This window comes from Cervus canadensis, chromosome 10, assembly GCF_019320065.1.
Source record: "Cervus canadensis isolate Bull #8, Minnesota chromosome 10, ASM1932006v1, whole genome shotgun sequence".
Lineage (NCBI taxonomy): Eukaryota > Metazoa > Chordata > Mammalia > Artiodactyla > Cervidae > Cervus > Cervus canadensis.
In genome coordinates this window covers 8,127,033-8,154,493 of record NC_057395.1, presented here as the reverse complement: position 1 = coordinate 8,154,493, position 27,461 = coordinate 8,127,033, and the positions used below count along the sequence as shown (strand labels likewise).

The 27,461-nt window shown below is 43.0% G+C and overlaps 1 protein-coding gene and 2 non-coding genes across 7 annotated transcripts in view; all 3 read right to left on the bottom strand.

Moving 5' to 3' along the window:
- Positions 1-27,461, bottom strand: part of PRKCQ (protein kinase C theta) — a 147,998-nt gene that overhangs the window by 60,483 nt on the left and 60,054 nt on the right. For all 5 annotated transcript variants that reach the window (XM_043479660.1, XM_043479661.1, XM_043479663.1 and 2 more), the window contains 10 exons: positions 25,682-25,881; positions 22,167-22,227; positions 16,292-16,454; positions 14,905-14,936; positions 14,723-14,808; positions 13,450-13,579; positions 10,034-10,143; positions 8,943-9,060; positions 6,863-7,023; positions 2,353-2,526 (listed from right to left, as the gene is read on the bottom strand). In XM_043479660.1, coding sequence (XP_043335595.1) covers positions 2,353-2,526; positions 6,863-7,023; positions 8,943-9,060; positions 10,034-10,143; positions 13,450-13,579; positions 14,723-14,808; positions 14,905-14,936; positions 16,292-16,454; positions 22,167-22,227; positions 25,682-25,881 — 1,235 coding nt within the window. The remainder of the gene's footprint in view (positions 1-2,352; positions 2,527-6,862; positions 7,024-8,942; positions 9,061-10,033; positions 10,144-13,449; positions 13,580-14,722; positions 14,809-14,904; positions 14,937-16,291; positions 16,455-22,166; positions 22,228-25,681; positions 25,882-27,461) is intronic.
- On the bottom strand, positions 784-855 carry TRNAC-GCA. The gene has a single exon. It is a non-coding gene; the product is annotated as a tRNA-Cys (tRNA).
- TRNAF-GAA lies at positions 879-951 on the bottom strand. Its single transcript has one exon. It is a non-coding gene; the product is annotated as a tRNA-Phe (tRNA).

Here is a 27,461-nt window from a genome sequence, read left to right as displayed (position 1 = left end):
GCTGGCCAGTACAGGGAGCTCTGCCCGGTGCTCTGTGATGACCGAGGGCTGGGAGGGGGATATATGGATATATATGGCTGATTCACTCCATGGTACAGCCGAAACTAACAGGACATTGTAAAGCAATTACATCCCAACAAAAAACAGCAGGGAAAGGCGCCAAGAGAAAGTTGATTTCCTAGAAGCCTGGTCTGAGGTGCATTTAACATTTTGATAAAAGCCTCACAATATTTCAAGAGGAAAAGTGAGACTAAGTAACCCCCAGGGTGCACAGAAAATGTAGAACACAGACCAAGAGAGTTGGGCAGAGTTCCTTATTTTGTCTTTCAGTAAAATATCTGCACCATTCCAGACCAACAGATATTTCTGATCTCCAGGAGGAACCGTCTAGCAGGAAACCTCTGTAACCCTCATTACCAGGAATCCCAAAGTCCTTCCTGCTGTAAAACATAAGCCTACTTAAACAGCTTATCACAATCCCTTTCTTCCTTCATGCCTTCTTATAGCCTCTACACTTCTGTTGCCCAAGACCTTTACTGCCTATTCAAATTCTAATTTCTAGTTTTTCTCAGCTCTGGTACTTAAAAGTCAGCATTCGGCAATTAATATTACTTACCAACATTAGAAGTATCATTGTCATCTCTTTGAAAGTGAAAGTGAAGTTGCTCAGTCATGTCCGACTCTTTGCAACCCCATGGACTGTAGCCTACCAGGCTCCTCTGTCCATGGAATTTTCCAGGCAAGGGTACTGGAGTGGGTTGCCATTTCCTTCTCCAGGGGATCTTCCCAACCCAGGGATTGAACCTGGGTCTCCCGCGTTGCAGGCAGACGCTTTACCATCTGAGCCACCAGGGAAGCCACAAAAGAAGTTGCTTGCCTGCCAAAACCCGGGATTGAACCAGGGACCTTTAGATCTTCAGTCTAACACTCTCCCAACTGAGTTATTTCAGCTCCGCAGAGTATGAAATTCTCTAGGTCAGGGACTGTATTATTTCTATATCCTTCACGATGCTTCAAGTACAGTATGTGATCACTGAGTGCTTTCTCATGGTCTGGGTTTCCATTTTAGCTAAGTACATTTATTCATCTATTCCCTAATTAAACACTGAGAGTCTACTGGCAGCTGGAGAAGTGGTGATGAAATCCCTAAGTGACCGTCCACATTTACTGGCTGATTCCCAGTTTCCCCACTAACACTTCTGTGGCTGGAGGCAGAAGATGCTACTTACACTAAGGTAGTACATTATCATCAAGGCTTGAAATAGAACAAGAGAAAAACTTCCTCATTTTCTTTGGATCTTAACCACACAGCTCCCCATGGGTCTGCTTATTATTCTTGGCTACATGCAACACGATTCTAGGCTATACACATGGGGACAGGGTCAGGTACAGTAGAAAAATAGAAAACCACAGTGTTTATACGGATGACTGATCTGCAGGGATGTTCATTTCAGTGTTATTTAAATCAGAACAGAATTTAGAAATAGCCAAATGAGATAAATCACATTGCAGAAGGATATCTACAGATGTCAGGAAATGTACAGAGTGCAAGTTACAGAGCAGGAGGTATTTACACTAACTGGTTATTTTTAATGTTATAAACCCAATGGGGGGGAAATCTAGAAGGATAAACTTCAACATAGTATTGGCGAGTATACCCAAGTAATGGGATATATATGATTTTCTTTGAGCATATAAGCAAATTTTCTAAAATGATCCTGAATAACTTTTAAGTTAGAAAAAAAGTTGTTTTTTTTTTTTTAAATTTTTAAAGAAAAAGCAGATCAGGAGGAACATTCTCCCAAAGTAAGAGGTACTTTTGACAAAATTCACAGTTTCACCTGACTGCTCAGTTCCTGATAAAGTGTGCTCTAAAGGATGACCTTCTACTGGCCTTATAAAGGGAAATAACAGTACACACACATTTTGATCCATTTTTCCAAATTTTGTCTCCTGAAATATATGTACGGTAGATGAACAGATGTCACACCTTTTCCCTTTCACAAAGCACTACTTTGTTAAGCAAGTCACACACTGCTTAGAATCCTTGTTATATAAGTTAAACTGAATTCTAAAAAGCAAGCAAGTAAAACCAGAAGTAAGGCCCTTTCCCCAGTCAACTGCATTAGAAAATGCAAGTTTCTTGCATTTTTCCAAACAAGAAAACTTGTTTCTTTCCAAACAAGTTTCTTCCCCTCTAAACAACTGTGAAAGACTTGCTTAGATGGATGGAAGCTGGACTCAAAGAAGAAATACGTGGAGTGAGCGCCCCACGTCTCCTGCTCTGCAGGAGCTCCCAGACTTACTGGCTGAGGATGTAGAGATGAAGGACTATCTGGGCAGAAGCCTTACCTTGGTCTGGAATGTGCAGAACATATGTGTTAAGAACGGATGCTCCCAGGCCAAGGAGAGGACCCTCTTTTCTACCATTGTGCACTCCACGTCATCGTCCATCAAAACCACATCTTTCTTTAAGGCTTTTATTGCGAAAAATTGATTGGTTTTCTTGAACTCTGCTAGGAAGACCTGGAAGGAAGGAGAAGAAACAGTGTTATTTTAGAATTTGGATTGACACTCGATAAAAAAGAGTCATAACATGCTGAGAGAGATGTATTGGGGGAGGAAACCGAATTAATTCTCCAGTCCTCCTCTATCCTCTTTATGGAGACACACTGAGTTTTACTGGCGTGGGATGCTATTAACAGCTTCATCCACTCTATCTTTCAAAGGATTTCACAAAATCAGATGGGTTATTCTCAGCCCCTGGAAAGATCCTATTTAAAAAAGTGGAATCTAGAAAAATCGTACAGATGAACCTATTTGCAAAGCAGAAACAGAGACACAGGTAGAGAACAAATGCATGGACATCAAGGGGGATGGATTAGGAGGTTGGGACTGATACACTCACACGACAGTGGATAAAACAGGTAACAAATGAGAACCCGCTGTATAGCTGAGGGAACGCTACCCAATGCTCGGACCGAAATGGGAAGGAAATCCAGAGAAGAGCGGATATGTGTAGATGTATAGCTGATTCACTTCACTGTAGAGCAGATACACAACACTGTAAATCAGATATACTCCAATAAAATTTTTTTTAAAACTGTCCTGTCTGCCCAGAGACCTAAGTTTATAAAAAAAAAAAATCAAAGAAAAAATGTGTATTGAGGAAGCAGCAGCGAGCCATGAAGAGGAAGACTTGACTGCTTTTGAAATAATCAATGAAAATGAGCATAAAGCCTTACTCCACGCTTTACCCACTTTTTCAAGGCCAAAAAGCATATGTGAGAAATAGAACTGTTCTGATGTACTTAAAGAATGCACAGCATTTCCTCTGACGGCGCAGACACTAACATTATCTTCAAGACCTACTATGTGTCAGACATTCTGCTACAGGCTTTACGCATGCTATCTAACTTTAGTACTTATTTAATTCTTGGTTCAGAACAGTCTGCAATACAGGTAGTAATAGTAAAAGAAGCCTAGGGTCAAAGGGTAACTTTGTCAAACTCGTGGAGCTACTCAGTGGGAAATCTGACTCCAGAACTGACTTTTCCCGCTCACTTTCAGGCATCTTGTAAGACGGGACCCCAGATAGCACAGAAGGAGGGTTCCTCCAACTTGCGCTCTTGCAGATGATGCAGCCAGACAGCTGAGAGGAGCGAGGACACGGCACGTGGAGACAGAAAGCCGCAGCTCCGGCCTCACTGCGCAGACATCTACCAGCTGTGGGAATGTGGGCACACACACGAACCTCCCTGGGCTTCGGTTCCCTAATGTGGGAAAGCCGTAACTGTCACCACACTGCTGACTTACAGGATTGCTGTGAAAAGCAAACAGCGGCTGGGGAAGAGGCCTGTGCACTCTAAAACGCTTTCTGAATGACAGTTATTGGAACCTGAAACCAAAACGAACGTGTGTAACAAAACAGAAACAGACTCACGGATATAGTGAACAAACCAGTGGTTACCAGTCAGGGGGCGGGCCAAGACAAGGGCATGGGATTGAGAGGTACGAACTACTCTGTGTAAAATAAAGGAGCCACGGGGATATATTGAACCTCACAGTGAAACAGAGCCATTATTTTGTAAGAACTTTAGAGCAGAACCTATAAAACTACTGAATCACTATGTTACACATCTGAAGCTAATATAATATCGTAAATCAACTATACTTCAAAAAACTCACTCATCATTTGTTTCTTTTAAGTGACTTTTAAGGAATGCTGAAGTTCATGATGACACACCAATAGTGAAAATGCATGTGTCTATGTTTAAAATAATACAGTGCAGACACATAGCTTAGGGGGTAGCTGGATTGATAGAGAGGATAGAGCTTAGATGAGAATTCAGGCATGAACGTGAAAGTGTGAGTCACTCAGTTGTGTCCAACTCTGTGCGACCCCATGGACTGTGCCCGCCAGGCTCCTCTGTCCATGGAATTCTCCAGGTGAGAATACCAGACTCGGTAGCCATTGCCTTCTCCAGGTGAGAATACCAGACTCGGTAGCCATTGCCTTCTCCAGGTGATCTTCCCGACCCAGGGATCGAATCCATGTCTTCTGCATGGCTGACAGATTCTTTACCATCTGAACCATCAGGGAAATAATGTGCATAACCCCAGAAAACATGCCATTTATTCTCCTGGGCCTAAAATTGATGGAGAATCAAAATAGAGAGGCTACCATTTTGGTGAGGAACCATATCTATAGAGAGTGAAAAAAAAAAAAGAAAAACGAACAAGTTTTGGAGTTCCAGAAGAGGAAACATATTCTGCTTTGGGGATCCCCCCGCCTCATTGGGCCCCCACAGTGCAGTCCCCTCGGGGTGCAGGGATCTGGGATTCTGATGGGACGGAGCTTAGTGCTCTGGTCCCAGAGCTGAGGCCACTGACGCTCTCAGCTGTCCATTGGGTTATTTACTAAGGCAAGTAGGTTTAACTTAAAGCTATGTTAACTTTGTTGAAAGTAGAAATCTACCCAGAGAACAAAGACAAACATTTCTATAACAATTAGAACTCCTCTTTTGGTAATTGCTTCTTTCAATAAAACATTTCCCAAACCAGCCTTAAACTAAGAAGTCGAAAAGGCAATCTCCATCTCCATAATGTCCTTTCACATTTTGGTTACAGGCTATCATTGCACATTAATTGATGCTACATTTTAATGAAGACTGGCTGTAAAACTGCCTATTGCACTCAGGACAACACCAAGTGAGCTAGCGATGGTTCGTGCTTTTGTGGAAATGAATTAACAGCTATTGGCTACAGTTGGCAGGGCTGAGTGGGTTTTGCCAAAGGCGATTCCTTGGTATTAAACCACACCCCTACTAGCAGCACAAAGTCATTCAGCTATGGCAAGACCTAGTTGCATTTCAGCTTGTTTATTATTAAACTGGGTAAGTTTTACAGTCCAAGTCTGCTGAGCATAATACTGGCCTTGGTTGCACAAATTCATGGAACAGTAGTCTCTGGCTAAAATTCTCCCAGAAGTCACATCCAATATAAATTAAAAAAACAACTGAGAATTTCATTAATACATGAGATATCCTTAATATCCAAGATAACGTAAAAGCCGGTATTCCATGACATCCCTCTTTACAATCACTGACTTGAAAATCTTCTCGTCACTGATAGTTGATTATAATTTCTTAGATTATGTTTTCCTCTTCCTTCTTCTCGCCCTCCATGACAGAGTCCATTTGTTAAGTGAGTGGCAGGAATAATTGAGAGGGACTTCCTCCGTGAAACTTTTCCTGAGACACTCAAGTTATTGCTGTAGCTCTGGGCTGCACTGTGTCCCTTCCAAACAATTCCATGGACAGGCTCCTCTAGAATCTTCCTGACCCAGTGATCAAACCCAGGTCTCGCATTGCAGGCAGATTCTTTACTATCTGAGCCACCAGGGAAGCCTTAATAATTCATATACTGAAGTCCTAGACTCCCAGCACCTGAGTGTGACCTTATTTGGAGACAGGTTCTTTACAGAGATAATTATGTTAAAATGAGGTCATGGGGTGGGCCCTGATGCCATAGAACTGGCATCCTCATAAGAAGAGGGAATTGGGACACAGAGGAATGGCCATGTGAGGACACAGGGAGAAGACAGCGTCTACACCTGGGAGAGAGGGAGGCCTCTCCCAGAACTGGGAGAGATACGTTTCTGCTGTGGAAGCTGCCCGCCTCTGTGGTGTTTTATTACAGTAGTCCTAGGCTAAGACAAGACTGAGAAAAAAATCATAAGGAAAGTAAAACCACACTCTGGGTTTAAGAAAGGAGCAAAACAACAACAAAACCACCAATGAAACAAAAATATCTAAGAGACAGGAACTGGCCGGGGCACCTTCCCGCTTCATTGGCGTCCGAAGATACCACACTCAAGAAGCTGGTGGGATGAACACTTTCAAAGTGAGATGGCTGGAACTGTCTTTCCCCAGGGAGCAGGGGTTGCTGCTCCCAAGAGCTCCCTGCGCTTAGCCGCTCAGTCGTGTCCGACTGTGCGACCCCATGGACTGCAGCCCGCCAGGCTCCTCTGTCCATGGGATTCTCCAAGCAAGAATACTGCAGTGGGTAGCCATGGCCTCCTTCAGGGGATCTTCCCAAGCCAGGGATTGAACCCAGGTCTCTTGCTTTGCAGGCAGATTCTTTACCGTCTGAGCCCCCAGAGAAGCCCCTGGGTCCCTTTTTATTCAGACATCTCTCCGCCCCCTAACATCCATCACATCACATCACAGCTCCCGCCCAGGAAGCCTCTCTCTGCTCACCCATGCCTGGATTTGGTCCCACCAGCTCAGTTTTGCTGGCCAGAGCTTTGCTTCTCAGTTTCTCTCATCTGGCCCACAGAATCCTACATACAGTATCATACCTTGCCAAAACTTCCTTTCCCCAACATTTTGTGTAAGGTGAAATCCTCGATTTTTAGCTTCATATGTAGAGAAGTTCTTTCTTTGTTCGGCTCAGGTTCTGGGCGATGGCATACTTTCTCCATCTCTTCCAAGGGAGACTCCCAGGAGATCCCCTGAGGCTCTGAAAATGATAAGTCAGTGGTTAAAAGGAAATAAGGAACAGCGGAGGGTCATCCTAGCTATTCTGAGAACCTGCTTTCTTTTTCATATCCTGTTCTGAAGCTTCATCTGCAACAGTTCAGAAAGGGGTTCCTGCAGGGCAAAAGGAGCACCTCCTGCCTGGAAGCCTGGCATCTGGGGGGTGGACTGTGTCTCTTTACGGGACAGACTGGGGAAAATGTCAGGTTGAGAAACATTCCAATCAGCAAAAGACCATCTCTGCAGCAGGAATAAGCACTTTGGATGATGCTGAATCACAGGCATATAGGGATTTTAGCCGAACCGGAGGGAAAATGACTCCCCATTGCTTGCACGGCTTGCAGGCATAATGGCATCAATTTCTGTGACCTACCATGTAGGGAAGAAGAGCCGGAGAGCAGATCATTAAAGACCCGAATGGAATCATTCGCCACAGTCTTCAGGTCAAGATGCTGCCTATTTTGATTGCCTCTGAGACATGGTCTACGCAGAGACCTTTCCCAAATCTAATCCAAACACTTCTTTAAAAAAAAATTTACAGACAATTTATTGCTCACCCCATGCCAGAGAAGGTGTAGATCAACTTTTCTGGAACCTCCTTCCCACCCTCTTATAACATTTCTTTTCAGGACATATACCTGACATATCACATTTTGCTAAGTGAACATGCATAACATGTTGATTGACACATTTATCTACTGTGGTATCACTTGATGGCACCTCATAGCACATAATTATCCTATCATTTTTGTGGTTGGAATTGTGTGTGTGCTCAGTCGTGTCCAACTCTCTGAGACTCCATGGATTGTAGCCTGCCAGGCTTCTCTGTCCATGGAATTTTCCAAGCAGGAATACTGGAGCGGGTTACCATTTCCTACTCCAGGGGATCTTTCCCATCCAGGGATTGAAGCTGCATCTCTTGCGTCTCCTGCATTGGCAGGAAGACTCTTTACCACTCCAGGTTTGTCTTTACCACTCTAGGTTTGCCTTTCATATTCTAAGTCCAAGGTAAATAAGTATTTTATAATATATGTTCAAACTATTCAGAATCACATGTATATGTATAGCTGAGTCCCTCTGCTGTTCACCTCAAACTACCACAACATTTAACTAATTGGCTATACCTCAATACAAAATGGTTTTGGTGTTAAAAAAACAAAAATTGAAAAAGAATCACACAGTCACGTCCTCTCAAAAAGCACCTTCCAACAGGAGGCTGGATGAACTTCATAATGTCATAAATGTTAAGGATATTGGCTATTTTTCCCCATTCTAATCTTAAACTTCCCAGTAAAGTCTCAAAGTACAGAATAAGATGGTCTGTGGTATTTCTACCATAGAGCTCTATGGAGGATTTAGTTTTGTAAAACAGTCGGACCATGGCAGGGAATAACATTCTAAAATTCTAAGGCAAAGTTTGCCATTATTTCTTCCAGAGATACCCCATCTTCTACCCCCACCCCAACTTCCCACAACCCCTATCCACTTACAAAGCTTTTCTAGTGGGCTGTATTTTGGTTTTACTTCTAGAAGTAGAAGCCTCTTTGTGGGTGGCTAGGTTGGTCATTTCTAACTAGAAAAGAATCATTTATCAGGCCAGGTAAAGGGAGACTTTAACCCAGAAAGTCTTAGTGAAAGTGTTAGTCGCTCAGTTTTGTCCAACTCTTTGTGACCCTATGGACTGTAGCCCACCAGGCTCCTCTGTCCATGGGAGTCTCCAGGCAAGAATACTTGGAGTGGGTAGCCATGCACTTCTCCAGGGGAACCTGGGATCAAATCCGGGTCCTCTGCATTGCAGGCAGATTCTTTACCTTCTGAGCCACCAGGGAAGTCCTGGACTCAGGTTAAGGTTAATCAAGATGAGTTACTGACGACAATTCTACTGTGAATAGGGATAGCTACCTTTTTTCCCTGGTCCTGGTACGTATGGCGGCTTTGCTTCACCTTTTATGGAGCATGGGAGACCAATTTCAACTGGACCTTCTCTGAAGATGTGCTCAGAATCTCTTAAGCAGCGAGCCTGGGTGACAAACAAAGAGTCAGACCCCCTGCCGACCCACCTACCACGGGCGGGACCATGCATGCTGCTGCCCATGGGCACGAAGCCATTTCAGATCCCTGAATGTGTAGGATACGGAACCGCTCTTCCTCCTCGGCACTCTCCTAGGACCCCATACCCTGCAAACATCTAGTATGTTTTATGCGTCAGCAGAGCGTGCTCATTTCCTTCATATTTTCTGGGGGCTCACTGGTTTTTCCCACACTCCCCACAGCACTCAGTCACAAATAGGAATCAAAGACCAAAGGATGGAAAAATAGCTCAAGTAGGCAAAGCCAAGTCTTTAAGGTTTTTTGTTTTTTGTTTTTAGAGTGGACCATTTTTAAAGTCTTTCTTAAAGTTGTTACAATACTGCTTCTGTTTTATGTTTTGGTTTTTTGGTGCCGAGGCATGTGGGATCCTAGCTCCCTGACCAGGTATCAGACTCACACTTCCTGCATTGGAAGGTGAAGTCTTCACCACTGGACCACCAGGGAAGTCCCAAAGCCAAGTCTCAAAGAGGGTTTGTTCACGGATGTGAGGATTCAGCATGCTACTGAGCGGAAAGGCAAAGCTGCCTCGGATTCAGTGTTTTGGGGGCATTTTGGAGATGATTCCAGCAAATGTTTTCCCACCAGCTATTACATAGTCATCTTATACAGGTATAACGCTATCAATGAATCCTCAATACTTTTAATGAATGCATTTGTTTGTGCCCCTGCTCATTCCATGAAGAATTTAAGCTCTTACAAAGATTCACACAAGCGAAATGCATTAAATAAACATCTCAAAGTCGGGATGTGGATGTGAAGATGAAAGCCAGGGTCAAGGCAAGTGCCTGGAAACAGATTCCATGTTGCCCCATACAGTTGCTACAAATCCAAGAGTGACGGGACTGAAACAGTCCGTGTTGAGTCAAAACTGCAGGGACTCATCCCCGAAAAGCCATTCCTACCTGCTGAGTGCTCTCAATCATCGCCAGGGCTTCAGCCATCAGCTTCTGGTTTATACCACAAAGGTTGGCCACCTTTGTCTGGCATCTGTGATGCACATTCATGCCACATGCTGAAAGAAGAAGCAAGGCCGTGAGCAAGGGCGACAGAATCAACTTCCAGACACCCTGAACACGATCTGTTTTGGGTGCAGGTATGTCCAACAGATAACTGGCAAATCCCTAGCACCATCTTCCCCGCAGAGGGAGACACTGAAGACAGATGTTAGGGTGGTGCTTTTATGATGCCACCAAGCATCCACTCTGCTTCACTGAGATATTCATGCACACAGCAGGTGCCTTTTGGCATGATGCTGGGACACGACTCCTGCTCGAGGCAGAGCCAGAGCCTTGCTGATGGCAAGGAAGGCTGCCGCCCATTTGTGTGCACAAACTTAGCACAGTGACTGGCCTCCGAAAGGTGCTCACCAAATACAACTCTTCTTCCATCTTTAAAAATGTTATTGAAATATTTAGATGATACTTTAGCTGTCTTTACCTTTAGTTTTCACTAGGTAAACAGACCGTTCACAATAAAACAAAATAGCATTTTCTATGTGAGTAAGTATAAACCATACATAGTTGTAAAAAACCCATCTGAAGTGAAATCTTTACTATAGTAAAGATGCTACTTATAATGGCCTCTGTCCTCTGAACCTGCCTGATTTACTTGATTCTTCCTGGGCTCCCAGAGGCAGGTTTCATGTTGGGCGACCCCAGCTCCCAATTCCTACCCATGACTGCAAGGCAGAGGGAGGCAGTTAGCAGGGACTGAGCATCTTACTGTTTAAAATTGTACCAGATCTAAGCTCCTCTCTGATGTGCCGTGAAGAAAGGCTCCCTGCCCACCAGGATCAAAATGTCAGAAGCCTGTTACTAACCTAGTAGGTGATAACTGAACCTCTGAGTGCAAACAGTTCCTCTGATGACTAATTTCATGCAAATTTCAACAGCCAGAGGAAGGAGACAGGATCAGGATAAGAGGGGACTGTACTTAGGCAGGAGGCTTACAGGAGAGCAAGAAGAAGAGAGAGTGAGGCAGAGACGGAGGGAGACCCAGGGGAGAGAGTGGGTGGTGGAGACGCAGGCAAGGGCATGAGGAGGGAGCAGATAGTACCCCGCCTCACGGGGTTCCAGCAAGAACAGAGAATGACTCAGGGGGAAGGAAGGGGGTGGGGAGAGGAGGGGAGAAGAGAGGGAGGGAAAGTAAGGAAGGCCAGAGGATGGGAAATGAAAGAAGAGAACGGAACAGAGAAGAAAGAATGTTGGGAAAGAGGGAACAGAGCAGGGCGTGGGAGCCATGGAATAATGCCAAGGAATCCTAGTGGAAGTTCTGAGCTCAGAGGCAGAAGCCACTGCTGGGATGAGCGAGGCCTCTGCAGGTGGGGTGATGGGCTCCAGGGAAGAAAATCCCGATGTCCAAGAATCGAGATGCCATCAGGTGTGGATTTGATTATTCCTGTCCTGTTTGTCCACTCAGAAACCCTCCAAGTTACCTGTTGCCTATGAACTCCTAAAGACACTCTACACAATGCCAGGCCACCCACCCATGGACCGCTGAGCAGGGGTAGACAGGAAAGTGTGTGGTGGTCCCCTGGGCAGCAGAGGTTTCTCTGGTTCAGATGAATTTTGACTACCTGTGGGTTTGCCTTCAGCAATGAGTTGAAAAACCTAACATCTCCTGCCTTCCTTAAGATGTCACTCCAGGCTCCACCAGGCCCACAGATACACCTGGGATGTGGATAAGGAGGCAGCTAAGGGTGATCTTCCTGCTTAGGTCAGCCCCCTTTATCACTTAAAAGATCCAACACACATTAGCCAGTGGCATAAGTTAAAATGGGGTCACCCACAAAAAATAAAGTGGCTTCTATGTTTCATCAGTGGGCTTCCCAGGTGGCACTAGTGGTAAAGAACCTGCCTGCCAATGCAGGAGATTTAAGAGACATGGGTTCTATCCCTGGGTCGGGAAGATCTCCTGGAGGAGGGCAGAAGAACCCACTGTAGTATTCTTGCCTAGAGATTCCCATGGACAGAGGAGCCTGGCACACACCCATCCATGGGGTTGCAAAGAGTCAGATATGACTAAAGTGACTTAGCAAACATGCATGTTTAACCAATATCCTAGGATAAACCATAATGGAAAAGAGTGTGTTAAAAAACGCATATAAATATATGCACATTATATAATGTGCATACATATATATATATAATTGAATCATTTTGTTGTATAGCAGTAATTAACAAAACACTGTATGTCAACTATACTCCAATAAAAATTTTTTTTAATTGAGAATAAAATGCTCCCTGTTGAGTGCGGCACCTTTGTTTTGAACACGTAACTTAGGCTCTGTCCCCTCTCAGCCACCACTCCAAAGGCAAAAGGGCTCTGATAGTTTTTGTCGGAATTTTTCCTCCCTACCCCCTAATCCTGGTGAAATGGCATCTCAGTTTCTAAAGGTTATTGCCTTAGCAACCTGGGCTTTTAGAGCGAGAAAGCTGTCTGGCTTTTTCTCTGGGTCAGGCTGAATAACTGGATAGGTAAAGGGGAGTGAGCTCGGGCTCTGTGGTCAGGTCACCTGGAGGAGCCATCCTCTCAGAGCCGGGCCGCTCCATGTGCAGGATTCCCCGGTGGCTCAGATGGTAAACAATCTGCCTGCAACGCAGGAGACCTGGGTTCAACCCCCGGGTCAGGAAGATCCTCTGCAGAAGGGAATGGCTACCCACTCCACTCTCCTCGCCTTGGAGAATTCCATGACAGAGGAGCCTGGTGGGCTATCATCCATGGGGTCACAAAGAACCGGACCTGACTCAGTGACTGACACTTCCAACACTTAACCTGTGCAGCTGGAGTTCATAGCACGCTTTGGGGACAGGCGTGCCAGCTTCAGTGAGCCAGGGAATATTTCCGTACAGCACTTTTCAGCAGCCCAGCAGATGTGCCAGGCTCATTCCTCGATGGGGCCACAGACAGAATGGTCCTTGCTGGCTCCAGGGAGAGGGGCAGGGGCATGCCAGAGCTGCCAGAGTCAGGAAGGGACAGGCCAGGGCAGAGGACCAGTCAGGGGACCACGCCGCCTCCCTGCTCCCCAGGACTGGGTGCCTCAGAAGGCATCAGGCGAGCAGCCTGGACACGGGACCTGAATGACTGTGCACTTCTCTGGGATTTAAGACACAGGCTGGAGGCAGGTGGAAGGGAAAGAACAGCAGTGACTTGCTATCCAGGAACTTCTCATTCAGGACCACGGGGCTCTTCCGGGCTGGCTGAACAAGCGAGTCATCTCCACCTTCCCTCCCTCCCTCATTCTCTCATCAAAGCTGCAAATCCACCCCCTGGAGGTTCTGTCAGTGGGGACCCCAAGCACCTTTCGCGTGGGACTCACCGTCACACTTGAGCCCTTGCCTGGCCAGGCCCCATAGCAGGGTCCCACAGTGCTCACAGAAGGTTGGGCTCTTGTAATTGTAGACCTTAAATCTGTGCGGCATGTCGATTTTGAACCTCTCCTTGTGGAACTGAAAGGGAACAAGAGAGTGTGATGGTTCGTGTGTCCCTGGGTTCCCCACTTTTCATTTCTTTAGCAGAGACTTTTGCAGAATGAACAGAATAATAAAAACATTGCAATGATGTGGTTTGGATGTCATGATTTTTACTTGTCAAGCCTTATAGTCATGTCCAATGAAGACAGGAAGCCATTAGCTGTTCTGGGTCAAGGGCACGAGATGCTCGTATCAGGTAACCTGGAGATAGCTGAAGTCAGCTGCCTTTGGACAGATGGGCTAATATTTCAGGAAGGAGACCAGAGTTATTTGTTTAAATGGGAGTTATATCGACGGACTTCCCTTCCTAATTTAATATAAATATTTCCTTTTCTCTTTCAACCTAGAACTAGTGCCTTCACCTTTGGAAGATATTATATAATGCCTCCTCTAGAGGCATTGGTTTATTAGTGTGAGGAGTGAGAAGACTTTTCACACTTGTTATATGTGAACAGAAGAGACAAGCATAGAGAACAGTCCTGCCAGGTGCTGTAACAAATATGTCACCTGTGTTGTCTTTTACACATGTGATATCTCATACAATCCTCAAAATATCTCATCTGAAGCAGCCTCTGTTAGGATTTTGATTTGACCTATGGGGCGATTAAACACAGAGATGGCGAAACACTGGTTTTGGGTCTCAGTAACAATCATCACTGAAGAGGAAAGCGTTTTAGGGATATTGACATGCATGGGAAAATATAAGAACTCTGCATTATGAACAAGAATTAGGGAGTTGTTGGACTTCCCTGTTGGTACAGTGGATAAAAATCCATCTGCTAGTGCAGGGAACATGGGTTTGATTCCTGGTCTGGGAAGATTCCACACACTGTGGAGCAACAAAGCTCATACACCCCAGCTACTGAAGCCTGCAAGCCTAGAGACCATACTCTGCAATAAGAAAACCCACCACAATGAGAAGGCCTGAGCACCGCAACTAGAGAGTAGCCCCTGCTCTCAGAAATGAGAGAAAGCCCACACACAGCAACAAAGACCCAGTGCAACCAAAAAGAAAAGGATGTTTTAAAAAGTCCTTTAAAAAAGAATTAGTGGGCTTTTGTTAAAGGTAATGTCAGGATGAAACCATCATATTTCAGATAGGCAAATCTAGGTCCGTACCATAGTTTCTCGGCTGTTGATAGCTGATCCTGTGCACTTTGCTATTACTTTATCAATACACTTCTTGTGAATTGCTGCATTACATTCTGAAAAGAAATAACTACAGCTTGAGATTTTCAGAAGTTAAGGGACAATTAAACAAAAGGAATGATGCTAATACAACAGAAATCCTTCTTACTTACGTTGACACTGGTAGCCTTGTTTGTTCAGACCCCTGCAATAAAGCACATGTTTGAATATGTACATGGACTTTAGTGTCAACTGTAGTACCAAAACCAAAACATTTAAAAGATGAACAGCTCTCATAGCTTCCTACTCTCACAGAGCATTTTCTGAGCAGCAGCCCTGGTCTGCTATTAGGCAAAAGTGTTAATGTGTGCTCTTATGTTGACCTGCTTTGTGAAAAGTCTGAACATTCAATAAATGAGGAGTTGTTCATTTCCCTTTCATTTGCATATTTTCCAAACAAACATGCAGACCAAAAAATGCCCAACCAAAAATGGATCACAGGCTCCTAAGTAGCAAATTTCCATGTCTACACTTAAAAATTTTCACTGTCTTACTAAGTTCAGTACAGATAAGCAAAGATATCCATATAACACTTTATTTCCTCTTTCTGAGTATCTGTGAACATTTGCAGCTAATAAATTCTCAACCTTAAGATTGATTCTGTTAACATTCACTATTAGAAAGGAAGGCAAGTCATTAGACGAACACAGTTGATGGAAACCCACCAAAAGTCTATCTGACCTTTGGATACCCTGGTTAAGCCAGAGGTTGTGCATTAACAGATCCTGCAAGAGCCCAAAGGAGAGAAGACCCCAAAATAGTGGGGGAAGCTGAAACAAAAGATAGGAGTCATTTTGAGTCTCCAGTCTACCGTAGCCTTCGCTGTTGTGGTTACTGAGGCTTGAACCAATCTCTGTTCGAGGGCTGTTAAGACACCCAAGAGCCTTGTAAACATAGAAACCCATCAGCTCCAATGGGCAAGTGTTGCCTTCTGCAGACATTTAGTTAGCAGCACAGTTGGGTTGTTGAGCTGGCGGCAGTTTTGACTATAAAATTGTGCTTACAATAAAGATCTCTCCGTCTTCTGTCCCTCCCCACTCACCCCCAGAAGCTTCCAATTTAATTGGAAACCAAAGTTTCCTTGAAATCTTTCCTAAGGGAGCTGGATTCCTGGTGCTATAGGAGCTTTATTATGAAAATATTCTCTAGAATCACACCGTTTGAGCCTCCTCAATCCAGGTGAGGCCACTGGAAACTCTCAGGTAGGACCTATTCCCGTACACTCCCCCAACATGCCAGGCCTGGTGGGTTAAGAAGATGCATCATGGGACTTCCTCGGTGGTCCAGTGTTTAAGAATCTGCCATGCAATGCAGGGGATGGGGGTTCAGTCCTTGCTCAGGGGTCTAAGATCCCACAGGCCTCAGAACAACTAAGCCTGCACCCTGAAGCCTGTGTGCCGTAACTAAGACCCAACACAGCCAAATAAATAAACAAATTTAAAAAAAAGACGTGACCCAAGGCATAACCTGAAGGTTGGCGTCACAGGCGAGTTACCATACCAGACAAATTCATGGCAGACGGAGCAAAACGTGGGCTGTGGGAAGAAGGTGGCCGTGAACTCATGGCACTTGACGTGGTGGACTTTGGCCTGCTTGATGGCGCCTCGGCGGTGATGCAGAGCGAAGAAGCCGTCGGCCTCGAATTCGTTCATGTCCTTTGTGTCTGCAGGAAGAGGGCAGTGACAGTGACCTTCTGCGATATGGCTATCACAGCTGGGGGCGACCAGGGTGGGGGGAAGTGGGGAAGGGGCAGAGATGGATGAGGGGCTAGACAAGCATTGAGACCATTAACACCCCAAGTACTGGGTTGGGCTAAAAGCCTATTTGGATTTTTTCCAAAAGATGTTATGGACATTTTGGCCAACCCAGTATTTCTAAAGTTTGGTACAATGCGAAGTGTCTTTCCTTAGTTCCGTAACAGGATTATCAGAGAGTGTACTGATCCAGGATTGGAACAATGAGGCTGGATTCTTGGCTCAATCCTTCCATCCTCTTTCACGACACTGAGCTATATCCTTTCTCAATTTTTAAAACCAGAAGTTGGAACGTTTAAGGTATTTATTGACCTCTCCTCGTCACTGTCAGTGATGAGTCAGCCAGAAAAGGCAGGAAGTGGCAAATACTTTGCCTGTAATTCTAAAGAATAATGTGGTACTGACAGTAAGTTGGAAACTATATATATACATACATATATATATATATATATATATATATATATATATTTTTTTTTTTAGGTCCCCCAAAATTTTATATCTGGTTGTTTATGGACAAAAAAAAAAAAAGGACATGCAGGAGCTGGCCAGATTTCTGAAGGCAAAAGAACTTTGGGAAGTTGTTTACGCTTTGGTTCCTGAAGCCCACGGGAATCAGATGCAGCAGCCATAAACTATACAGGTCAATGTGGAAAGGACCAGAAATGAACAGATGAGTGCAATTAAAAAATGTCTAGATAATCCTGGATGGTACCTAGTCATCTACATCAAAGCTTCACATTCACAGTTCTTCAGTTTACCCTGGGCTCTGGATGCTGGTAAAGGTACTCTGCGTAGTAACTGTCCACAGTACCCACAGTTTCCCAAAAGACTGGAAGAATTCTGAGAAATACCAGTGAGAATATTAGCCGTGACTGAAGCCCAGGTCCCCCAACCAAAATACACAAAGCAAGGTAGTTATGATTAAACAGTACAAGGGAACCTCCAGCATGCAAGAAAGAGTGACAGGGTAAAGAGACGGAAAGAACAAAACTGTCATCATCACTAGAATAAGGGTAACGAATTTAATGATGCTAGTTCCTACAACTGCGATTTTAAGTAGATCCTTGGATTACTTATTATACTTATTTTTTAAAATACAAAAGATGGAGGTTTGGTGAGAATAAGGGGCTAGTGTTTCACAAATGAAGAGAGTTAACAATGTTGAAACCACATTGTTTCCCTTCGGGCTAAGCCATGGCAATGGCTGGACAACACCCTCCGGGCAATTGATCCTGCCAGAGGACCTTAATTTCCCCACCCCTTTGCACGGCCAGGCTGGAAACACACTGGGTAGACAACGAGGCAGGGGGATGGTCATGGAGGTGGAGACCCTCCCCCACGATCCAGCCTAGTGCCAGCTCTCCTTTCAAGACCGAAGTCTTCTTTACAAGAGTCCACAGGTCTGTTTTATGGAAACCCCAAACTCTCAGATAAAATGTCACTTTGCTATACACCGGAAACTTTCACGGCATTGTAAATCAACTCTACTCCAAAGAAAACAATAATAAAGCATTCCTGAAAAAGAGTTCCTTACAGGGCTTAGTACTTTGCCTAATACTTCAAGGTTAGGCGATTTAGGTCTTTTTTTCAGGAACTGGGCTGGAAATAAATTAGGCTTGGTGAATTAGGGGTTAGATTTAGGGTCACTGAGGCAACTGCTTTCTCCCATAGGTTCTGGTTTAAGTGTAGAGATCTATTTACAACTCGGGACGGGCACAGGAGGTCATTTGTCCGGAAGCTCTGACTCATTTCTATTTTGGTGCTCATGAAATAAAAGGAAATAAAGTATAAAATTACTTTTGAACTCAGGGAGGGAGGTGAATTATTCTGGGAACCCTATCCATATTACTGTGAAAAATATACAAATATAATCATGTAAAAATTATATGGTGGTGGTTTAGTTGCTAAGTTGTGTCTGACTCTCTCTTGCGACCCCAAGGACTGCAGACCACCAGGCTCCTCTGTTCATGGGATTCTCCGGGCCAGAATACTGGAGTGGGTTGCCACTTCCTTCTCCAGGGGATCTTCCCAATCCAGGAATCGAACCCAGGCAGATTCTTTACTGACTGAATAGTCTAATAAGCTATTATAAATAATAGTTTGGACTATATACAACTGTATGTTTATAAATATAAAATAGTCTGTGTATTAGAACACTGTACATTTAAAAATACGTCAGAAAGTACAGGTAAGGAATTCATTCCCTTGATCCTTGCTATAATTCCTTTATCCTCTGACCATTTCAATCCTTATAAGAAAGTAAATGTATAAAACTCAGAATTTTAAAAATTCTCCTTGTAATTACTGTTTATTTCTGAAGTAATTTGGCCTTCCGTTTGTTCACTGGTTTGAATAAGCTCACTGATTTTTATATATTTGGTTATTTATTTTATAGCAATGGTGCCTAATCTATTTGTTTAGTTTAACCAATCACTTGTTTGTAGTCAATTAAGTCACACATTTCCTGGGGAGCTATAAGCGAATTGCTATGCAGGATATTATAGAGAATTATGAGACCCCTAATTTTGAATGGGTAAGTCAGGAAGGGATGGCACTCACACAAAGAACAGACTTGGAGATAATAACTCCCATATTTTTAGGAGGTAGGAAAAGAAATTACAAAAGAGGCCATGAAGAGGCAGCTGAAAAATTAAGGGGAAAACTTGAATAATATTACATCAAGCAATCCAAGAAAGAAAAGGTTTCTCAGCATTGACAGATAGAGAGATATCAAGGGAATTGAAGCTTAAGAAACAAACATTTGTTTTGAGGACTCATTCTTTTGGAGAAAGCCATTTAGCAGATGGATTGAAATATAAGCCAGATTCTTTGGGTTTAAGGGTTGATAGAGTAGTGAAGAAAAAAGAAGTAATATATTAAACTACTTTCTCAAGAAATGTGTCAGGGAATGAAAGGAAAGAAAGCCTTGTAGAGGAAAAAAGGTTTTAAAAAATACCTTTAAACTGGGAGATTGGGACTGACATATAAACACAGTACTAGGTATAAAACAGGTAACTAAAGAGAACCTACTGTATAGCTCAGGGGAACAAAAGAAGGTAATCTGTAGGACATATGTTGGTGTTGGTTGCTTGGTCGTGTCCGACTCCTTGTGACCCCATGGGACTGTAGCCTGCAAGGCTCCTCTGTCCATGGAATTCTCTAGGCAAGGGGGTTGACATCCCATTCTCCACGGGATCTTCCCGACGCAGGGATCGAACCCAGGTCTCCTGCATTACAGGCAGATTCTTTACCATCTGAGCCACCACAGAAGTCCGAGGACATATGTTAAATTAACCTTCTGTTGTGTGACTCAGAGAGCTAAAACCGGGGCTCTGTAACAACCTGTGGGGGGGATGGGGAGGGAGGTTCAAGGAGGAAGGGACGTATGTATACCTACGGTTGATTCACGTTCATGTTTGCCGAAACCAATACAATACTGTAAAGCAATCATCCTTCAGTTAAAAATAAATAAAATTTAAAGTACATTGCAATATACATTATACAATATATATTAGGTGCAAACAAAATACTTTTTGATTGCACTTAGACAAGGTACTTAGAATAGTCAAATTCATAGAGTCAGAAAGCACACTGGTAGATGCCCGGGGCTGTGGGGTGGACGGGTGGGGAGACAGGGCTGGGGAGTTCATGTTTCATGGGGACAGAGCTTCAGTTTAGGAAGGTGAAAAACTCCGGAGGGTGGATGATGGCGAGAGCTGCACAACAATGTAAATGGACTTGGTGTCATTGAACTGTACTGTTAAATATGGTGAAAATAGTATATATTATGTGACTTTTATCACAGTAAAAAGCATTTTTAAAAATATCTATTTCACGTTGGAGAAGATAGCATAATTATGTATGTCTTGGCAGTGAGGTGGAAACCAAAGAGAGAAGGAAAAGCTGAAGATGCCAGAGAGGAAGCAGGGCTGGTATTACAGAGCCGCCAGGGTCGACAGCCAGGACGCCAAGAAAGGGAGGGGCTCGCTCAGAGGCCGGAGCAGGAAGCGGGCTCAGAAGAAGACGCTGAGCCCTAAAGTGCGGACACGGCGGGAGACGCGGTCTCTCCCAGTTCTACCACGTTAGCAGCCTCCCTCAGCAGCTCAGAAGGACTATGGGAATATTTGAGACAGTCACTGAGTGGGAACCAAAGGAAAAGAAAAGGCATTCCTAAATGCCAGAGCGAGCCCAACTGAACAGTTCAACACACATTCACTGAGCACCTCCTAAGTACTGAGATAGGAAGATGAATGAAATAAAGCCACCTGCAGCAACACAGACGGACCTAGCAATGATCATACTAGGTGCAGTAAAGTCAGAGAATGACAAATATTATATGATGTCACTTATGGGTGGACACTAAAAAAATGATACAGATGAACTTATTTACAGAACAGAAATAGACTCACAGAAAACAAGCTTATAGTTACCAAAGAAGAAGGGCATGGAGGCATAAAACAGGAACGGGCTTAACATACACACATAGACAGATACTCCACAAGGACCTACTGTACAGCACAGGGAACTATACCCAATATTTTGTAATAACCTGTAAGAGAAAAGGATGTGAAAGTGTATATACATATGTGTGTGGGGGTGCATAGATATATATTCAGACATATCTGAATCACTTTGCTCTACACCTGATGCTCGCCCAACATTGTAAAACAACTATACTTAAAAAAAAGATTGAAGGGTAGTAGCATCTGATTCATTTACACAGCATTTTGACAACAGGATATAAATGCAACAGGAAGAACTGACAGGCTGTCCGAGACACCACGCACACAGCTCATACATGTAACTTCTATGAACGGTGTCTGTGTGTGAGATGCAAGGGAAAGTCTTCAGTGACACATTTTTTTCCTTGCTTGTTCCTAAAAGCATTTGAGATGACTAACTTGAAGCATTAGTCCTCTGTCCTTCTAGGGCTAAGGAAAGTATTTATCAGCTTCTTATTCATTTTGTATTCTGATGGTGTGACCACGTGTCATATCACATCATTTATACACAGTGTGTACACACAGGGCAACACATTAGCAGAACCTTTGGTGTTTATAGTAAATTCCCAAATGAAAATATAGACAGACTAGAAAAGCCCTGGGCATGTGCATTCACACCACGTAAAAATAAATGCTGGACTTCCCTGGTGGTCCAGTGGTTAAGGATTTGCCTGCCAATGCAGGGAAAACAGGTTTGATCACTGGTCTGGGAATATTTCACATGCAGCAGGGCAACTAAGCCCATGCATCACAACTACTGATCCCACACTCTATAGTCTGTGAGCCACAGCCACTGAGCCCGTGTGCCCTGAGCCGGAGCTCTGCAGCAAGGGAGCCACCTCAATGAGAAGCCTGCACACCTCCACGAGAGAAAGCCTGAACACCGCCATGAAGACCAGTGCAGCCAAAAATAAACAAACAAAAGTTTTTCAAAAGTAAATGCTATCAATGTTTTATATTTCTGTATGTCTCTGGTCCCACAGAGTGTATATTCAACTCACGATCGAGCATCACTGGAAATTTTAAGGAAATTCCTTGTGATTCCATTTTCTTTGCTTTCAAAAAAGTGAAATAAGTTGCCCACCTCATCCCCAAACAGGAATAAGAAATGTCACTTGCCGCTCATTTCCAGAAAGTATCTTGCGTTCATCAGCATGCGGCCTTGAGGTTTCAGCTCTAACTGGTGGAAGGAAGAAAAGAAACATGGGTCAGAGCGTGAGGCAAGCGCTGAGCTGAACGACATCCCAACTGATGAGCTGGGTGAGGCAGATTTCCAGTGCAGCCCTGCTCCTTTTCATCTTGCTCACTCATGTTATCATCAAAATAGCACAGCATCCACAAATATAACCTTTCTTTTATCAAAACATCTCAGCAGCTCACAAATTTGATTTGGAGATCAAAACTTCCTCAAGGCCATGTCCACCTTTCTGCAGCCCGATGACTGCTGCCTGCCAGGCTCCTCGGTCCATGGAATCTCCCAGGCAAGAATACCGGAGTGGGTTGCCATTTCCTCCTCCAGGACATTTTCCTGACCCAGTATCTCCTGAGTTGCAGGTGATTCTTTACTGCTCAGCCACCAGGGCCTCTAGGTTAGTAGGGGTATTAAATGAGAGTGGCCTTTTACTTTCACATAGAGAACCCGCTTCTTTTGGAAAGTGCTGGACCGTCTACTAAGGGAAATTTTAATTAGATTGGTCAAGGAAGAGATTAAATATATATATATATATTTCAGTATCATTACGTAGAAGGGACCAGACAAAGTGACCTGTTAAGGGATGATGCAGATTACGTGATGTGACATAAGGGACACACGGCAAATCTGAGAAGACCTGACTAACCACTAATAATATAACTAAACTGTAACACAGCATTGTTCACATGCTAAAAAGAAAAAAAAAAAAGGTGAACTGAAGCCCAATGCTGATCATTACATCTGTGGGTAACTAGAATAACTGAAAAATAACAAGAAGGGTCTGGTTGAACTCAGGACTGAATCATGGTTAAGTAATCCAAAGTCATGGTGACCTTGTACCTTCCACCAGACCTTAAAGATATTGGAGAACCCGACATAATAGCAATGCCAATGGCACAGCATCACTACTGTCAGAATTTTATGATGTGATGAGCTTGTACCACTTGGTTTACTACACATTTCCATGAAAGCTTAAATTTGTTCTTGTTGTTCAGTTGCTAAGTTGTGTCTGACTCTTAAATGGCTTAAATAGATTAGTGAAAAGAGAAGGGCCTTTGACATCAAGTACATATACCATTATTCTCTGGTTTATGGAATAATAAATAATGGAGGCAAAAATAAAACCAGAAGAGCGAGGGATAGGGGCTCATTCCCAGAGGAAGTGGGAAAAACTGGTACCAGGTGACTGCAGTGTTATCAATATTCAGGAATTAGTGGTGATGGAGGAAATTAAATCAGCGAGCTGCCAAACAAACAACATCCACAGAAAGTCAGATTCCATCACATTTATGAGTGAGTGGGGGATAACCACACCAACAGGGAAAACCTTGGGAAAGCAGAAAGAAAATATCAATGTTTGGAAACTGGATTGTGACTCTGGAGGTAAGAGGCAACTCTGAGAAAATCTTTTTCTTTTTTAAATAGAGAAACTAATTTTAAGAAAGTAGATTTCAACAGAAGCAAGGGAAACTAAGTCCAAAGCAATCTGTTGACCCTTAAACATGATAAATAAAAGTGAACTAGGAAATAACCTTGAAACTGACAAAGGTGGAAAATATAAGAAGGTTGCTAGTAGTTAAATGTGGATCTAAGGGCTTATGTCTCAATAATCCCAACATGCAAAAAACATGGAAAGTCTGACAAGAATAAACTTAAAAGAAAAAAAAAAAAAAAGCCTCGGCAAGAAAGCAAATGCAACTTTAAGAGGTATAAATAGAAAAACAACTTGTTTGTCAAGGATGCAAAGTAAAAGAATTTTAAAAATAGTTATCCCTTTATTCATTGAAAAGGAAATCAATAGTATGCTACTTTAAAAATTAGAGATTTGGTGACTCCTCCGTTTTTAAAAAAAATGAGGCAGAAAGTGGAAGATAAATGGGAATGGGGGAAAAACAGAGGAAGATTCTCTCTAGTTTCTCTCTTCTTTCTCTGAGCCTGGTCAAATGCTCCATGACTCAGTGGTATCTGCAGCCTCACCCTCTCCCCCAACAGGTCTGTATCAACCTTTACCACTAAGTCACATACCTGTGACATTACCCACTTATTTATCCACTTCCTATGTGCATAACCACCTACCTAAGAGGAATTCTGTTTCTGTGATCGCTCACCAGGCTGAATGAGTTCACAGACACGCTGAACTAAATTATCTAAATACATTTAAGCATGGGGGACTTTAAGAAAAAAATCTTGACATATTGTTATCTTTAAAGATTACTTTAGTGATGCAAGCAAAGATAGATATACTTTCCTAAAAAGTATCTCTCTTTTTTTTAAGGTAAAAAATATACAATTGACACAAAAAACTAGGTTTTAGGCTTATATCATTCCCATTTTGAAATCTGGTATTTGAAAATCTTTTGGCTGGTGTTCTTAAGAATCTGAGTTATATGAAGTATGAAGCTGAAAGGTAAGAGTCTCCGCCTTTGCATAATGGATGCAGACATTTGAAAACACTTTCTGGGCTTCAGATCATACAAAAGCAGCTTTAACTCATATGTTTTCTTTAATTTTTGTACCCCAGAAATTTTCATAAGAATTTTTTATGCTTTCATAGTTTACTTATCCTTTTAACTTCGTAACTATTTTGGTAACAAATCTTTAGAATAGAAGTTTTCAAAAGTCTATTTGGTAACATGGACTGTGTATAATGTACTTTGTAAAGCAAAGTAAGCTAATCCTGAATATTCATTGGAAGGACTGAAGCTGAAGCTCCAATACTTTGGTCACCTGATGCAAAGAGCTGACTCACTGGGAAAGACCCTGATGCTGGGAAAGATTGAAGGCAAAAGGAGAAGGGGGTGGCAGAGGATAAGATGGTTGGATAACATCACTGACTCAATGGACATGAATTTGAGCAAACTCTGGGAGATAGTGGAGGACAGGGGAGCCTGGCGTGCTGCAGTCCATGGGGTCAGAAAGGGTCAAATATGACTGAGCACTGAACAACAATAGCTAAGCAAACACATTATGACAAAAAAAAATTACAGGGATTGAGATATTAAATGGATCTTTGCTCTCTTCTCACTTATCTATCCAGCATCTTATCTAAGATAGTTTATCAAGATATCATGTAGGTATCTAGATATCTTGATATTCATGCGATATCTTGATACACAGATCACAGGTAGGTTCCCACGCTATGAAAATTTTGTGGTATTTCCAAGCTGACTTTAACAGTTATAGATCAATAACAGTTCTTCACACCCTAAGAGACCTTATTTCCTTTACACAAGAATCAAAGAAATTCGAGTATGCTAGTATGTTCTATAGTCCACAATGAATACTCATTGTTACAATCAAGCCACCAATGAGTCAGTGGTAGGGAGTCAGTTTCCTCAAGGCCTTCAGGATGTCAACCCTTAGGATGACATGGAAATTCTGTACCAATCTTCAGCTACGATGGAATATACACATAAATGAAGCTCATGCCTTGGCTATTTACCCATATCTCTGTCTTCCCATTGTTTTTCCTGCATCTCTCGGCCAGGGAGTAGAGCTCCACAGTAGTCTCAGATATCAGGTCCACGTTTTTGCCCTTCACGATGATCTGCATCACTCTTCCCTTGTTGATGTGGGCGTCGAAAGTGCTGTCCCAGGGCGGGTACATGGTTGGCTTTTTCTGGATGTACATCTGCCCATTCTCTAGGAATGGAAAGATATGTTCTCATTACGGTTTTAGCCGGTTCTGTGAAATAATTCACCCATTCCCTCTGCTCTCGAGGACTATATAAGTCTTTTGGGAGAACAACAATAACACATACAAGAATTAGAGACACTCAGAGAATGAACTTATGGTTACCAGGGAGGAAGGATGGGGGGAAGGGATAGTTAGAGAGTTGGGGATGGACATGCACACACTGCTATATCTAAAATGGATAACCAACAAGGTCCTACTGTATAGCACAGGAAACTCTGCTCAGTATTATGTAGCCACGTGGATGGAAGAGGGATTTGGGGGAGAATGGATACATGTATACATGCATGGTTGAATCGCTCTGGTGTTCACCTGAAAGTATCACAACATTGTTAATAGACTATACTCCAATAAAAAAAAATTGTAAAAAAAAAATTAGAGATAAAATAGGACAAAATGAGATGGCTCCAAGGTCTACACGCAAGGTAATGTACTGAAACTTGGAAGTCAACCTGGACAATTTATGCAAATAAATCTGGCATGTTGCACTGGCAATGCTCTTTTCCTATTCATCTGTTGCTTCTTTTGAAGTCTGAACACCTGAGCAAATATAAAGAACCCAGCAGCTAAGCCTGGTATGTTTGGTAGAGGACAGTGACCTAGATCCTCCCCTTTTAACAGGTTTCATACTTTTATGCCTTTGGGGATCCTTCTGTGTTAATGTATTAAGGGTGGACACACGACTGTTCAATTTCACTAGTATCTAGTAAAAAAAAAAAGACAATATAAAACTACTGTGTGTTGATTTGAAAAAGACACTGACTTAATTTCAGGCTTATACTGAGTGCTCTTTTAGAAAGATATTTTAAAAATTTCCACTCAACATAAATACCTTTAATAGGCAAAACCTTTAAAATATCATGAACCATTATTTTCTTCTCAAAATGAGGATGCATTTTAACATAAACCATATACCCTAAGCAAAAACTAACAAGTATCTCAGAGAGGTGGAGGTCGTCATCCCCGGAGTCAGTGAAGCAGGCTGCAGGGGGCCTGCAAATGGTTCGTGACAGGAACCAAGGGCAGGATGATAAAGTTTAAGGGAACCATCCCAGAACCACCAGGGAAAGTAACTACTAGGGATTCAGCAGTGTTGTCCTATCCTCCATCCATATCGGATTCTCTGTAGTATTTTTTCTTTAGTCGTTGCAGGAGCAGAAAACTGCAGCTGCATTTCAGGTTTCTTTCTTGTGATCATAAGCACATGAAGTGGCAGTTTGAGCAGAGATTTATCAGAGATGTTGATAAAGCAAAACGAAACCGTCACTGAAAGCAGGAGAGCAAAGCAGTTCTAACTCTGGACGCATGATGCTGAAAGAGGACAGGCATCAGGCATTTGCTAAATTACTCTTTGGGAGGTATACAAGGATTTGAATAAGCTGAAACTTCACACTGTAGGTAAACCTGGCTGTGAGAGGTATAAACTCTAGCAAGGTTAAGTATGGAACTGGAAGGGGAATAATTTTATGATTTAATAGAAATTTAACTCAGGATTGGACTTAAAAAAAAAAAAAAAGCCATGGCAATA